At 41.8% G+C, this 17,009-nt stretch overlaps 1 protein-coding gene across 1 annotated transcript; it reads right to left on the bottom strand.

Annotated features, from left to right (window-relative positions):
* Window positions 1–9,380: 9,380 nt before the first annotated feature.
* On the bottom strand, window positions 9,381–16,246 carry RPS15A (ribosomal protein S15a). The gene is made up of 5 exons (XM_073362328.1): window positions 16,084–16,246; window positions 14,342–14,479; window positions 13,330–13,409; window positions 10,824–10,909; window positions 9,381–9,514 (listed from the first exon to the last, which is right to left on the bottom strand). The coding sequence occupies exons 1-5, from the start codon at window positions 16,229–16,231 to the stop codon at window positions 9,421–9,423; spliced, it is 546 nt and encodes a 181-aa protein (XP_073218429.1). The 5' UTR covers window positions 16,232–16,246; the 3' UTR covers window positions 9,381–9,420.
* Window positions 16,247–17,009: the final 763 nt, after the last annotated feature.

The following is a 17,009-nucleotide window of genomic DNA, read 5'->3' as shown; positions in this document are numbered from 1 at the left end:
GAAATAGGCTACCTTGCATAATGACTTAGCCACTCCCAGTCTCTATTTAAGCCTAAATTAATAGTATCCAATTTGCAAATGAATTCCAATTCAGCAGTTTCTCGCTGGAGTCTGGATTTGAAGTTTTTTTGTTTTAAGATAGCGACCTTCATGTCTGTGATTGCGTGACCAGAGAGATTGAAGTGTTCTCCAACTGGTTTATGAATGTTATAATTCTTGACGTCTGATTTGTGTCCATTTATTCTTTTACGTAGAGACTGTCCAGTTTGACCAATGTACATGGCAGAGGGGCATTGCTGGCACATGATGGCATATATCACATTGGTGGATGTGCAGGTGAACGAGCCTCTGATAGTGTGGCTGATGTTATTAGGCCCTGTGATGGTGTCCCCTGAATAGATATGTGGACACAGTTGGCAACGGGCTTTGTTGCAAGGATAAGTTCCTGGGTTAGTGGTTCTGTTGTGTGGTATGTGGTTGTTGGTGAGTATTTGCTTCAGGTTGCGGGGCTGTCTGTAGGCAAGGACTGGCCTGTCTCCCAAGATTTGTGAGAGTGCTGGGTCATCCTTTAGGATAGGTTGTAGATCCTTAATAATGCGTTGGAGGGGTTTTAGTTGGGGGCTGAAGGTGACGGCTAGTGGCATTCTGTTATTTTCTTTGTTAGGCCTGTCTTGTAGTAGGTAACTTCTGGGAACTCTTCTGCACATTGTGTAAAAAGTTGTCACTTTGGATGGGCTATCACCAGCAGGAGAGTGAATTTGTGTGGGGGGGTGGAGGGTGAGAAAATCTGGATTTGTGCTGGAAATGGCCCACCTGATGATCACTTTAGATAAGCTATTACCAGCAGGACAGTGGGGTGGGAGGAGGTATTTTTTCATATTCTCTGTGTATAAATAAAGTCTGCTGCAGTTTCCACGGTATGCATCCGATGAAGTAATCTGCAGGGTGTAATATTATTGACTATCAGCATCATTCCTCTTTGGCTATGTAGAGTCAGAAGAAGAAGAGCCCTCCATCATGATTCCATCAGAAGGCGAAACACCACACCTCGCATCTGACACTAGTGTTTTAGGACATGGATGAAGCGGAGATGCAGGCCTTCTAGCTGAAGCTTACCTGAATTGAAAGACCAGTAAACGTACGCAGTATGATTGGGCTGGCTCCTCAGGATTCAAAAACTAAATATCACATTTTGTGGGGCTGAGAGAAGCATCTGCCACTTATACCATCTGAAGTGCCACAGACAAACTGAAGGGGAGAGGCTCACAGCAACTTCTCAACCAAAAGCAGATACAGCCATGGCCTGAAGTTTTTGTTACTAGCCTAGCAGATAAAGGACATATTGTTTACAAAATGAGCAACTGGAAATACCAAAAACTCATCAGTTCAAACACCCTAGAAATTCAGCCCTTATATAACTCTAAAGAAGTTAATCATCAGCAGGGCAGATTGTTTCTTAAAATTATCTTTTTGCCAAATAATGTATGTCACAGTAGAAGAGAGAACTTTCCTACCTAAAGTAGAACAGAGAGACTTGGCAGCAAGGCTGCAATCCATTCCCAATAAGGATAAAATCCTGGATTCAAGTCAATGAGAGCTCTGCTATTGACTACCGGGGCCAGGAGTTCACCCATATTTCATTTTACCTATACGCATCTTGGAACGTAACTTCAGTACTCTTGAGTAACATTTAGCGTTGCTCTTCATCATACCTTTTATTAACAGCTATATCTACACCAAACTGTATCTACAATATTAGTAACCACAGTAATGGTATGTCTCATAGATGTGGGAACACATTTCAGATTGCTACAGGTACCCACAGTGCCAAGATGTGTCAAGACCACAGAGGTCTGAGCCAAATGCAGCAGTAAACAGTGGTGTAAGTGGGTCCAGAACTAGGAAGCAGTAAAGCAATGTAACTTGCACTGATTTGGCATTCAGTGGGTAGGCCACCTGGGATTTACACATCAAAGTAGGGGCTGGATGTAGTAGGAAAGATAAGGAGAGCACAAGAGAAAATGAGAAGATCTGCTTTACCTTACACAGTTCTATTAGTTGCACTTCCTATTATACCCACTGTTATCCCTCAACTTGCAATGATGAAAGTCAAAGCTTTGCCACTTAAACTCACATACATCCATTTTCTGTCCCGTTCATGCTTGATGGCTAACATCCATCAGTGTTTCTCACCACTGAATTTGTCTCCTAGAATCTCAAAGGAGCTAAGAAAGCCATTGAAATAATTTGACTTTGTTCAATTTAAAGGATGGTAAAGATCTACCTGTAATTACTACTTGTATTTCTGATAACTGACCTACAAGTAGGGCTCTACCAAATTCACGACCATGAAAAATGGACCGTGAAGTGTCATGGACTGTGAAATCTGGACTTGTGTGCGCTCTTACCCTATACTATACAGATTTCTCCGGGAGACCCCCAATTTGAGAAACACTGGTGTCCTGACCCAAAAGGGAGTTTCAGAGAGGTTGTAAGCTTATTTTACGGAGTCCCAGTATTGCCACCCTTACTTCTGCACTGCCTCCAGAGCTGGGCAGCCGGAGGGTGGCAGCTGTTGGCCAGGCACCCAGCCCTGAAGGCAGTGCCCTGCCAGCAGCAGTGGGGGCGGGAGGGGGGCAATACCATACCATGCCACCCTTTCTTCTCTGCTGTAGCCTTCAGAGCTGGATGGCCAAAAAGTGGCAGCTGCCAACCAAGAGCCCAGCTCTGAAGGCAGCAGCACAGAAGTAAGTGTGGCAAAACCGTACCATGCCAAGCTTGCTTCTGTGCCACTCTCTGGCAGCAGTACTGCAACCCAGCCTATAATGCAAACCCACCACAACTTTTTGAGTCAGCACCCCTCCAATTATAACACTGTGAAATTTCAGATTTAAAATATTTGAAATCATGAAATTTACTATTTTTAAAATCCTATGACTGTGAAATTCACCGAAATGGACTGTGAATTTGGTAGGGCCCTACCCATAAGTCTTAGTTTTTAAGAACCTGAAAAAGTGTGCCATTCTTGCTAGAACTGCTTTGATTGGCTTCTCCCACAAAGTAATTAAAACATAAGGGGTCAGAAAAATCAGTCCTGGTGTAAAATTCCATTGAAATCATTGGTGTTACATCCAGCTTCAGTTTGATCCAGCATCTTGTAGAGCAAGTTTCTTTTTCAGTCCTTATTCTCATCTCATTTAGCCTTGTGCAAAACAGGATCAACTCAACAGAAGTACACTAGTGTGAGGTAAGAGTCAGGATCTTTCCTTAGCTACACAAAAGACAGAAGGGCCTCCATCATGATTTAGCATAACCTTCGAAAAACCTTGGATGATTAGATCATGTGCTACCACCTGGTGGTAGAATCTTTCACTGCAAGAGAAATACATATCCAGCAAAATTAATCCAAGTGCTTTCTATTATTATTTTTTTTTTTTTTTTACAATAAATTAAACTCTGAAAAAGAAACGCCCACCGTCAGTAAGGAAGGGAGATGCTGTTTCTACAGTGCATGTGATCAGAAGAATAAGATGTCCAATACAGCATTTCTTAACCAGGGGTACATGTACTCATGGGGGTACAGAGGTCTTTGAGGGGGTACATCAACTCATCTAGATATTTGCCTAGTTTTACAACAGGCTACATGAAAAGCACTGGAGACAGGCTAGAATTTCACAGTCGTCTTGTTTATACTGGTCTATATACTGAAATGTAAGTACAATATTTATATTCCTATTAATTTATTTTATAATTATATGGTAACAATGAGAAAGTAAGCAATAGCAGTAATAGTGGGCTGTGACACTTCTGTATTTTTATGTCTGATTTTGTAAGCAGGTAGTTTTTAAGTGAGGTGAAACTTGAGGTATGCAAGACAAATCAAGACTCCTGAAAGGGGCACAATAGTCTGGAAAGGTTGGGGCACACTGGTCTAACAGATAACCCACCATTATTTCCAGAATGCCCCAGAGTTTTTGGCTGATCTTAGGTGAGTTATTTACTCTTTAACCATTCCACCACATGTGAAATAGGACTAGTGATGCTTACCCACCTTTGTAAATTGTTGGGACATACAAGTGAGAATGCACTGTGCATGTGGGAAGAACTCCTATTATTCGCAGTTTACAAATACTAACCATTCCTCAACTAGGCAAGCAGGTTCTGCTTCCAGAAATACTTCTAAAGGCAATTAATTCAAGGAGTTAGATTTAATATAGTGGATAGCGTGCAGGTTTATGAATAGCAACTAGATGCAGTCTTTCAAGTTTGTTAGTCAGGCTAATGTTTTTCTCTAAAGTTCACCTCAGGCTAGCCTAGGGGAGGGGCACACATGCGAGTTCAGAACACTTACATGCTATTGGATTTGGAGCTTTTCTGGACAATCTGCAAAGTTTAGATTTCACTCAGGAAGATGCCTAAACGTTCTGAGCACTGCCACAGTTCAGCACCTATCTCTTCCCGTTTTCTACAGCCTGCTTTAGAACTGAATGTTGTTACAAAACCTTCTCAGGCAGCTCCATACTAAGGCATTATGCTGGGTGCTGTAATCCAACGTGTTGGTTGCTGAATCTTGTTTCAGAAATTAATTGGATCTCTAGCCTGCAGCAACTAGCTAGCAGAACCACAGCCGGAGATTATGGACATCTTCTGTTAGGCCGAGTTAAATGGGGACTGTTACTGAAGCAAAACTACCTAGACATGCAATTTGATTTATTATTTTACAGCTTTCAAGATTCTCTTCATGTTACCCCGTTTTAGCTTTTCCATGTTGTACGGTGACATTTCAATTTGTGACTATAGATGCGCCAGATATAGGCTTATAACTTCAAAGCAGTATCAGCGAATGAGGATGGGACAGATATTCAGACAAATAGCATCCACAGAAAATTACTTCCATAGTTGCTTTTGCGGTCTCTCCACTTTGTCAGTGCAAAAGTTTGTTTTGTTTTCAAATGCAACCAATGCTGCTCCTTCCCTTAGGAATCACTCCAGTGCTTGCGTATATGGTAACTTCAAACACTACAAGTCTGCTTTCAAGTTTTCCATCGGTGGAAGGCTGACTGATCACATGGGGCTGCTCTCCCTTACTTTTACCTGCTAAATCACATTGAAGAAAGCTGTAACTGCTGCCTGGGTTTTATTTGATCATGAATGGGAAGGAAGCCCATATGAGAATGTAGTCCATAGTAGGCAAGTCTGGAAACCCATGCTCTAAAATAAACTTAATTATGTACAATAAAATCTGTCCTGGGATGGTGCTCCTGGTGCCACCTACTTACATACATGCCCTTACCTTGCATCTGGTGCAGGGACTATTAATGCAAAGGAACAGATGCTCTAGGCCTAGTGTCAATGGTATTGGATCATTAAATAAACTGAATATACTCTAATACATGACCCCCTTAGCCTAAACTGAGAAATCATCCAGAGACATTAAAATATTCTTCCACTTCAAAAGTTTCCGAAGTAGGATCACATCAATGAGGTGCTTGTATAAGGTTAAAGCAATCACACCTAATGCAAACAGACTACTGGATAGAGCTATACACATGCCAATGACCGATTATTGTAATTAGTCTTGGGCTCCATAAGCCACAAACAAAAGAAAATAACTAAATTAGTGAGCTTAAAACCACAGTGAACCTCATTCAAGGGAACACATCACCACGGCTTTGATGTTACATCTACATTTCAACTATTTCCAGTCAAGGGTAACACCACGAAGCAAGGTATTAAAAAAACAAAAAACAAAAAAAAACCCAGTATATCTTAAGGTGATCCCAAGAGCTTTATGAACACCAAGCTGCAAGATTGAGAGCTCACAATGTGAACTGCATCCATCACCACTAAATAGCACAAACAGGTATCCCCATGCTTACAAAAAGCAACTTGAGAACCTGTTTTTAGGAATACATAATGTCTTCCAATTTTCTCTTTCAGGGAACATTTTAACACCAAACCCACTATTTTTCATTTATCAGTCTACTGCTGCTCTTAGGTTATTCAACTCAAGTACTATGAATAAGGTTAGTTTTCCTTCTTAGGCTCAGCTTAAGATTCTGCAGTGGAAGACCTCCATCTGATCCAGTTATTTTTAGTGATTGCAATGATGCCCAGGACACAAAGATAAGGAAATCTGCAAGTTGTATACTTGATTACACTAAGGAAAACCATATATTTAATGATTAAAAATGTAAAGATGTTTGTTCTATTCCAACAAGTCTATTCAAATCTTAGTGCAAGACCTGATCTACGCTAGGTCTATTTAACTATGCCAGGCTGGGGTGTGAAAAATCTACACCCAAGTAATGCTGTTAAGTCGACCTAAGTCTCTGTGTAGACAGTGCTGTTAGCCAGTGCACACCCAATACCAATCCCGGACTAAGTTGCCCTGATCTATTAAGCTGTGTTGGATTGAGTTAGAGTTAAGAGTACTAAATGAGATTGATTTGTTTCAAGATCATGTTTTGCTATAAGCCTGCTTGTTAGAAAGTTGTTCAACAGCCCCTGTTCCATTTAATTGCTTAGTTGAAGAATGTATAGCTGTGAAACTGTTTAACTCCTCTAATTGCTTAGTAGACAGATACATAGTTCTTTTAGATTAGCAACCGTGTTAGTCTGTATCCACAAAAAGAACAGGAGTACTTGGGGCACCTTAGAGACTAGAGCTGTAGCTCACAAAAGCTTATGCTCTAATAAATTTGTTAGTCTCTAAGGTGCCCCAAGTACTCCTGTTCTTTTTATAGTTGTTCTTTGTGTGAGTGAGGTATGCAAGGATGTAAGTACAGTGTTGTCGCATCTTACGCGGGGGTTAGGTTCTAAAGTCAGCGCGTAAGGCGAAAATCGCATATAGTCAAAATTACCCTTGAAAATCCCTTAAATCGCAAACCGGAGTGCCGCAGGGTGGCCAGCATTGTCTACGATCAGCGACACTATAAAGTCAAGTCCTTTCTCTTTGAGGTACCGCTTGACCTCCGGAATGAAACACTTGTGGAACCAATCCAGAAATAATGCTGCTGTCACACAAGCCTTTTTATTTGATTGCCAGAACACAGGCAGGAGATTTTTGTTCTTGCCTCTTAGGGCACAGGGATTTGCAGCCCTGTACAGCAAGCCCAGCTTTATTAAATGCCCAGCCACATTGTCACAAAACAACAGAGTCACATGGTCTTTAGCTGCTTTGAAGCCATGGGCTTGTCTTTCTGATTTCGAAGTGTGGTTGGGCATTTTTTTCCGGAAGAGCCCAGTCTCGTCGGCATTAAAAACTTGTTCTGGAAGATAGTCCTTTTCTTCTATGATTTTCTTTAATTGTTCAGAGTAGGCTTTTGCTGCCTCTTCACTGGCAGAGGCGGCTTCACCAGTAGTCTGCACGTTTATGAGGTTGAAGCGGTTCCTAAAACTGTGAAGCCAACCTTGGCTGGCTTTGAATTCTCTCTCATCAGAAAGCTGTCTCTCTTCGGCGGGAGGTTTCAACGCGCATAAAGGCTGTCTACACTACCCATTGGATCAGCAGGCAGCAATCGATCCAGCGGGGATCGATTTATCATGTCTAGTTTAGATGTGATAAATCGACCCCCAAGCGTTCTCCCGTCAACTCCTGTACTCCACCACCACAAGAGACGCAGGCAGAGTCGACGGGGGAGTGGCAGCAGTCAGCTCACTGCAGTGAAGACCACGGTGAGTAGATCTAAGTACGTTGACTTCAGCTCCGTTATTCAAGTAGCTGAAGTTGCTTAACTTAGATCGATACCCCCTCCCCCCCGAGTGCATATAGTTGAATTTGTGTAAGTTAAATGCGCATATGATGCAACTCACCTGAAAGATAAAGAGGCCAGCTGAGCACACTAGTAATCACAAGATGCCAGTGTCATCCTGTCCTGATGGCTGTAGGAGTGCAGATTAATGACCTTGAAGAGCAAGGCATCCATCCCAAACTAAAAACAAACTATAAGATAAGGAGCAGCTGTTTAAACACCCAGCACCCAGTTTGTGATTGAGGAGCCAAACATTACTGATGAAAGATGACTGTGAGAACAGCAGATTTGCAATTAACAGATCCCAGTTGACAAAGCAAAATCCATAGACTTACATGAAAGACAACTACTATAAAGGTGGGCAAGAGCCAGGAGGCTTTGGGTCGTTCTGCAACAACAGAGCATCGGATGCATTCGACAGAGGCCCAGCTCCCACTACTCATGTTCAGTCTAGCTGGCCACTAGGCTGACTCGAGCAACAATAAGGACTGGTAACTATAACACCAGATGCAAAACCTGTGTGTGTGTGTGCTTGTTTGAATATATGCATATACTTACTGATTTTTAATATCTGTTTAGCATTTTAAATAAACACTGCGTATTGCCTTGTCCCCTGAAAAACTCCCCCTGAGTTTTTATAAACGTAATAGTGCTAGTCGAGAGAAGACTTCTTCCCTCGACCTACCTACTGCCTCTTGGAGAGGTGGATTCCTATGCCAATGGGAGAACCCCTCAAATCAGCGTAAGTAAGGTCTACCTTGAAGTGCTACAGCAGCGCAGCTGTGCTACAAGGAAGCCTGCTTCACATTCTCTGGTACTGTTTGAAATGAGCTCAAGTCTCTTCTCCTGTTACAGCATTAAAAAAAATCCACTGTATCTTGGGGGTACTCGGACTTTGAAGAATGTGACCGATAACTCAACGCTAATCTAATTTTTGTCACTGCCTGCTCTGTTTATTTGTGGGAGACTGAGATCTCAGGGTTTTTTGCCATTCTGGAATGGGTTCAACAGGCCTAGAACCTCACAACTCTAAATTTGCACAGCAACTTTGAGAAGGCATATACATTTGCATTTTTTTTTAAAAAGTTTTAACAAAAAGATTAATTGGAAAACCTAGGAACAAATTGATTAATTTTTCGCTGTACTTATTTCCTGGACTAGTAGAAACTTTTATAAGATTAGAATTTAGATTTCAAAGCATACAAGCTACTTTGCTATTCCCTGGGCACTGTCTTTATAGCAACTTGCAAAGCATCTTTCATTACCTGACCTTAAGGTAAAAAAAATAGACATTAACAACCCTAGGCACTAGATAGTCATACTTCTGAATAACAGGTGGCACCAGTCATAGGCTATAATACTGTGCAGCTCAAAATTTCAGACCTTACACAGAGGATTTGGGGGCATTTTGGAGTAACTGGCTATAATTTGTTTCTTCCTGAACTGAAATTAATTAGCTTGGTAGAATTAGAAAATTGTAAGCAGAGTGGAATAGATGCCAAATCTAGAATTGGCTCAATTACAATACGTCTTCCATGTTTTACAGTGTGTGGAGTGTACCATTAGGTCTTAAGTGTTATTACATATTGCAGTGTTCCAAACCATTAATACTGAATGCAAACAGAGTCCATCTGAACAATTTATTAGTATGCCTGTTTTACAAGTTTTAGAAAAAGAATCCCAGGATTTTGCCTCCTGTGTGTTTTCGCCTTGCTTCCTCATGGTCCATGATGCCAGCGGAAGTTGTCAGCACTATGTACCTATTAAGTAAAAAGTATTTTCAGTAGCATATTCTAGTAGATTTCCCTACCACTCATACAATTAGAAAAACCATCCAATCTCATTTTTGTAGTGCAATGTCTCAGCTTCTTTAGCCAATGCAAGGAAATGTGACAACTTAGACTACAACAGTTCTAATGTAAAATAGTTATACAAACCCTACAAATATGCTATTTTGAAATGCTTGAGAATTTAAAATTGCACTGGGGTAAATTTACATTTGACGATATGCTCTTTAGAGTAGACTTCCTAACTTCCCCACAAACCTTATTTACACTAGGAATTTTCATTGGACATTCCCGCTGTTAGCACTGTAGAGCTGAAGCAGTGTTAGCAAGGTCATAACCTCAACTTTGCGGTTGGCCCATGTCACCATTTTCAAACCCATGCCAATTACCTGCTCATAACAAGTGTATAGTTGGTATTATGCCAGATTGCTAGCAGAGCATAAAAAATTCATATGGTAGAACTCCTAAAGTTGCTCACGCTGATGCTGCTAATACCTGAATAGCTTAAGCTAGCTGAGGTAACTCTAGTTATTTCTAACACCTAACTATAGTAATTATCATGCTTTCTGCACGAAAGTTGACACTGTCAAGATTAGCCTCACAAGAGTTTCTATTTAATTCACACAAAATATGCTGAAGTATATGTACTAGAATACTAGAGCAATGTTTAGCTACAGTTAACTCTTTATAGTAACTGTACATTTTGTAATGCATCTTTCCTTGCTTTGGTGTGTTTGTTCACTTAGTCACAAGATTCAGTGACAGTGGGATTCTACTATATATTGATTTAATGTAACAGCCAAAGCCTCTATTAAAAGAAAGTCCTTAGTTTGATATCTAGAGAATTTTTAAAAAGACCTCAGTCATTTCTGATACTACACCTATACCCAAGTACCTGTTAATTTGTATTATTACAACTTTCTTTTTAAGTGTCTCCACAGAATTAAGACCAACATTCAGACGGAGAAGAGTGAGAATGATGTAGACGAAATTGACTATACGAAGTCTTGTCAGATGCACAAACGGAAAAACAGAGAACGCTGTCTCTTCGCGCTAACTTTTAGCGGTAGATAAAAAATGCTTATATATAAACTGATTTTTAAGTGTGTCCCTCTTTTCTGAAGAAGTGATCAGAACAGAGATCTTCAAAACAGTGCTAGTTTCATTTATGAAATTACCTGAAGTTTTTTTTTTTGCATCAACTACTTTCTCCTAGAACAATTCATAGCAATTCTCCTCATTGTGAATTTCAACAATTTAACTCTGCATATCTGGCACTTACCCAAACTGACGTGAAGGCAAAAGGTTGTTCTGCCACTTTTCCAGGTCCTTCAACTGAACATCAAATCTGGGACTGATCACACCACACTATAAAATAAAACCCCAACAGAAGCTGAAGAACTTTGATACAGGAGGACTACTACATATATTTCTTCCATTGTTGTATATGCAATGTAATTGTAGCCCTTTTGGGTCCCAGGATATGAGATACACAAGTTGGGTGAGGAAGTATATTTAATTGGACCAACCTCTGTTGATGAGACAAAAGCTTTCAAAGCTACATGGAGCTCTTCTTCATGTCTGGGAATGAAAATGGATGTATGGCTTATTACAACAATCTGTAACCCATTAACACACACTCCCCTTTTCATCCTATGACTGCAGAGGTGTTAACAGGCCATTCTACCTTGAATGGTCCCTTACAATCTGTTCCACCATGCATTTTACTGTGAATACCTTTCCTAGACCTGAAGAGCTCTGTGTGGCTTGCAAACTTGTCTGTCTCACCAACAGAAGTTGATCCAATAAAAGATAATACCTAGCCTACCTTATCTCTCTACACAAGTTGCAGCATTTAAGGCATTCAGTGCTATGTCTCGCCAAATCATTGATCAGAAGAGGATTAATAGTGCCAATCAAGTATCCAACTTGTCTGACACGGTAAGATCAAAGTATCCAAGAATGGCACTCCATTATTCCATCAACTTCATCCACTGTGCATACTCAGGTTGTCAGCTGGACTAAGCAGAGGATCTAACTATTCAGTCCTGAGCTGCTTTGATACTACCGTCTTCCTTTCAACTAGATAGGGCTGAAACTACATTACTGCTGGTCTGCAAACTCAGAAGGCAATGCCATTTTGTAGCCAGTTCAGTTCTGGGAGAGCTTAAGAGCATGCTGTATACTCCTTGAAAGAAAGCATTAACTCCGGAGCATTATTACCAAAGAACTAAGATTACTCCCAGGTTCTTAACCATGGCAAAGAAGAACTGAATATCTACAAAGTTAGCTATCTGGACACACAAACTTTTAAGTTTTTTGTATGTCTGAGAAATTAAAAACCATGCCTAGAAACTCACCACCTAATAAGAAATGTTCAAATTAATTATACTAATCTTATGCAAATGATTAAAAACCAGAAGTATACAGTGTGGTTAGAACCGCCAACACAGATTATATCTTGGGTTAGTATCATATGTGCTGAAGTGTCAATAACCAGTGACACTAAAAATATGGCCTCTAAAATGGAGCAGACAGCAACTTTCGTTCTCACCATTTAATTGGTATTTACATTTATTTTAACAAGTCTTTGCCACTTAAGCATGCACAAAAAGTATGCTGTTGTTGCACTGTTCAATGTTTGCCTGGACCAAGTAACAGAACTACTCTAGAAAAACATATTTGTTTGTGCCAAACATCACTCAAAAAACAACTGCCAAGTAGCTCAGTGACAGCACAAACCCTTATCCTAAAATACAACAGACTCCAAACTGTTATATAGTTCGACCTGGTCAAATTATGAGATTCTCTATTGCACTTATACAATCCTCAGCCTGCTCCAGACAAGTAATTACCAGTTGAAAAACATGTTTATGTTGACAGATTTCTGTTCTCTATGGAAGGGATCCAAAATATGCTCATGAGGGGTCAACTTTCTCTGCTACCAATTCAGAATATTGACATACTGGATGGGCAGTGTTTTCATTTAAACTATTTAAGTGAGAAATGGTTTTGAACCAATGGAGGAATCTGTTATAATAGATCATGATGGTAACTGTCAAGTTATATAGCCCACAGGATTTCCGGACAGAGTTAAAGAAATCTTGACAACCCAAAAACATTACATGGATATTTAGGAAGGAGTTATGCAGTGCAATGACATAACTACAAGATGCACAGCTCAACAGTTCACTGCAAACAAAATCCAGTTAGTACAGAAAGGCTTGACTTCTGCAATTTTCTCTAGTCATTTACTAGTATTATGCATCACCTGGATATAAGTTTACATTTCTTAAACATGTTCCAAACAAATCTGTTCCAATTAAAGTCAGCTTAAATACTTAAGTATTCAATTTCTAGCTTACTGATCAATTCAATTATGAAATATTGTCTGAAACTGGAATATGAGACTACACAAATATAGACAGGGTGTATGACTGGACAATATATACATACTAGAAGGCCCCTAAGGAAAAAGCAGAGAAAGTGGTGCTGGCAAGCAAAGTTCCCTGTACATATTCCCACACAAGCTTAATTTACTTTGTTATGGTTGCTCAAGTACGTTTTTATCCAGCACAATCATTAGAACCCAAGAAAGCTTCCACTTAAGCCACATGCATACTAGCCTCCATTCACATGCCCTTATCAAATCATTTATCATTACACAACCACATTCACAGAATTCCTTCAAAGATTAACAATATAAATGCATAGGAAGAGTGTATATTTCTCAGAATTAAACAGCTTTCTAGAAAGAAAAAAGAATTCAGCACTAAATCAAACCCTACCTTGTTCAGTCTGCCTGTGAGATTAACAACAATTTTCCCAGCTCTGTGATCGTCAATGATCTCAAATTCACCAATGTAACCTGTGAACGATTAAATCAAGCAGAACCTTTATTATCCAAATTAGTGCAGTCTTAAATGCAGACAAGTCAAAAACTTAACATTTAGACCATGTCTACATGAGAGAGCTGCAGTGGTTTAACTTAAAATCAGTTCATATACCAATTTTATTAAACTGGTGCCAAGCTTTTTTGGACACCTTTTTTGGTTTAAGACTGACTTATTTTGGTTTAGCTTAAGAGTCCTAATCAACTTAAGCTAAACCAAATAAGCATCCACACAGCCTTTTGCCTTCGTGTCACTGAATTGGTTTAACAATCACACTTAAAACTATTAGCACTCAACTGTTAAAATGGTGCAACTTTTTCATGTAGACAAGTCATCACATTTCAGCTATTACAGAATACACATTATTCTCTGTTTAACGTATTTAATACAATGGTCTTAGATCCAGCAATATTCGAGGCAGCACTAACTTTGTAAGATTAGTCTTGCATGTCTCCAAGTACTCTTTTCAACTTGGAAGTTTAACAGGTTGATTAGCTTACTCTACAAAAGAGCAGAGTAACTGATCAGCTCACCTTCCCACAGAGTCAAACTAAATGCAATTTAAGTTCACTTGTGTTATGCATGTTTTATCTAAGGAATCACTCAGACACTGAACACTGGCCACTGTGGACAGCTTCCAAAAAATTGCATTGTTGGCTTTATCTTGGCAGCATACCCAAGTTTTTCCAATGCTATTCATTAACACACCAACCAAAAGACAATAAACAAAGTATTTGCCCTTGCCCGCTCCCCACCCCTAAATGATTTTTTTTTTTTTTGCAGTTTGAAACATTGCAAGTGATGCAATATCCCTTTGCTACAGGAGATAGTTGAGTTTTACACTATTTGGTGCCTCTTAACTTTTATAGAAATAATTAGATAAGAATTTTACTTTCTGATGACTTACCATGCTTCATCATCACAGTTAAAAACCGGACGATTACTTTAGAGCACGGTCTAATGAGAACTTGACGTTTTCCACGTTTCTCTGCATTGTTGATGCTCTTAAGGGCATCGGCCAGAACATTCATGCGCACCATGATGCCTGTGTGTGGAACAAAGTTAGTTATGTGTGCCAACTTCTTGGTTTCACATTTAAGCAGGGATACTTTTTGAAAAAAAGCTACCACTGTTAATTTCAGAATTTTTGAACTCAGAACAGCAGATATTATTATTCTGACAAAGCTTCAAGATGTTTTATGCAAACACCACACAGGTCAAGTTATTATTTGGGTATGACCACCACAAATCAAACCCATCATAACTATATTCAACAGTCTACATTTTATGCCACAAAAAGTTTATACAACATATACAGCATAAACTTAGTGTTCTACAATAAGATATGTTCAGAGACAAAGACTTACAGTCTAGACTTAAAGCATATTTAAAGATGCTGCAAGACATCCTGGCCAGGATTTTTCATAAGCGATAAGAGATTTCAGGTGTTCAATATGAGAATGACCTAATTTCCAGAGATTAGCTGTACTTTCTGAAATCTGTCACCCCAAGACTGAAACAGTCACTAGTTATTTTTGGACCTACTGGTTAATGTGGGCTAAAATCTCACAATAGGATCTAAGCCTGTTGAGACTGCAGTGGAGTATTGAGCAAAATCTTAGACCCTGTTTACATTACAGAGCTGTTATACCATTAAAGTGACATGGCTTTGCACTTTCTTGGGGGGAGGGTGTTGTTTTTTTTGTTTTTTTTTGTTACTAAAAACTGTCAACTCTTGATAGTGGGTTTCAAGAATCATTTTCCCCACATTATAGCCTGTCCAGAACAAGGACAAAACCTTTTAGGTATTGCCCAATTCACCCATCTCTGGCAGAAATCCAGTTGCATATTGAAGATACTGTGGCACTTGGGCACTCAAGCTTGTGTTCTGATGACTGGGGCAACATATCCCACAGTTAAACAAAGCACTGTACTATCGCCCCATTTGCCTACCCAGCCATTACACTGTCAGCATTTGGCCTACAGAGTTTTACAATACCTTTGAGGTGCTTTGAGTCCAGAAGGGCTGGATCAAGCCACATTGCCACACAAAATAACCTCCTGCCTGGTGTGATTATCTGCACTGCGCAGGAGGGCATTTACTGCTAAACTCAATCAGCACCCACCGACTTAACAGGAGATGAACTATGGGAGATTCAGCTTGAACTCAGAGAAACTGACTGCCCCCTACCCAGGCCCAGTCTGCGTCCTCCCACCCCCGATTCTTCTTCCTCTTCCAGGGCCAAGCCTACGTCTGCACGCCCCCTCACCCCCGCGATGCCCCCTCCTACCACCGCCTTTCCCAGGGCCCAGGCTACCGTCTCACATACCCCAGATCCCCCACTCCCCCGCTTCCCGCGGCCCGAGTCCCACCATCACGCTCCTCGGGCCCAGCCTGCCACCCGAGCCCTCCCCCACCCCACCACAGCTCCCTCCAGAGAGCGGGGCTCAGGCTAGGAAAGCGCCTCCCCCCTCCCTATTCGGGTGGCTCCACCGGCGGCCGTGGCGGCCGCAGGCGACTCAAAACAGACTGAGCCGGCCGGGCGGAGTCCGGAGATGGCGGGAAGGCGGGTGAAGACGCCCGCAGGGCCAGGATGGGGATAGTACACGGTGGATGGCGCCTAGGGCCCAGCGAGGCCCGCAACTCACCGGTGCAGCAAGATGGCGGAAAAAGGAAGAGGCCGGGCTCGCGCAGGGCGTTATGGGAACTCAGGTTGGTGGAAGGAGATCTCAGGGATCTCGCGATACCCGCTCTCCCAGTCGGAGAGAAGCGCTCGCAGGTCTCTCCTGCTGTCATTGGCTGAGAGCGGCGCCCGCCATTTTTCTTGGCCCTTCCTGGGACAGGCAGTCGATACTTCCGTCAGGTATCCAATAGCAACCGGAATACTTCCGATCCGGGAGGGAGGAGGGTGAAGGCAAGTGTGAACGGACAAACTGAATGCCCGCTCACCTTGTCACGGCCGAGTCACCGTCTTTTGGGAGGGGCGCGCTCCGCAACTTGGGGGCCCGTGGTCCGACGGGAGCTAGCTGGCTCGCGGGGAGTAGGTGAGCTCTGCATCTTGGGGGGCGAGGGGAGCCCTGGGGCGGGGAAGGGGCCTCAGCGTGAAGGCCTTGGCGCAGGGAAGCAGCGACTCGATGCAGTGAGGGAAGAGCGCGGAGCTTGTGAGGTGCCCTGAGGCTGAGCCCCTCCCCCAGTCAGGGGTACCAGAAGTGGGGAGCTAAGTGCCCCACATGATGTAGTCCACTAAGCCATGGGTTGAACTCTGTGACTTGCAGTCAAGGGGACCTGGTAAGGGGGAAGCTAAACACCAGCTGTTCATGCAATGAGCTCTGTGCCTTCCAGAGTCAGTGGGCTCTGGTGGGGTGCAGTTACCCAGGGGGGCATGGGGTGAGCTCTTTGCCTTGCCCTGTCAGGAGCTTCATAGCGGAAGCTTGCTGCCTCCCACGTTTAGAAACATTCATAAGGGTGGAGCTTGTCACCACACACCGTTAGGGAGCCGAAACAGAGAAGTTTGGTAAGTGCTTCAGGACTTAGAAGTGGGGACCTCAGCAACCGGCACAATCAGCGCTGGAAC

This window comes from Lepidochelys kempii, chromosome 10 (assembly GCF_965140285.1).
Source record: "Lepidochelys kempii isolate rLepKem1 chromosome 10, rLepKem1.hap1, whole genome shotgun sequence".
Taxonomy (NCBI): Eukaryota; Metazoa; Chordata; order Testudines; family Cheloniidae; genus Lepidochelys; species Lepidochelys kempii.
Note: the sequence above shows the minus strand (reverse complement) of the source record. Positions and strands in the feature narration are given on the sequence as shown.

Excerpts from the sequence above, each read along its gene's own strand:
- RPS15A (XM_073362328.1), bottom strand. The coding sequence starts at position 16,231 with ATGACAGCAGGAGAGACCTGCGAGCGCTTCTCTCCGACTGGGAGAGCG. Across the intron at positions 10,910-13,329 it reads TCACAGGCAGACTGAACAAG|TGTGGTGTGATCAGTCCCAG; the intron begins GTAGGGTTTGAT and ends TTTATTTTATAG. Across the intron at positions 9,515-10,823 it reads TTGCCTTCACGTCAGTTTGG|GTACATAGTGCTGACAACTT; the intron begins GTAAGTGCCAGA and ends TTTACTTAATAG.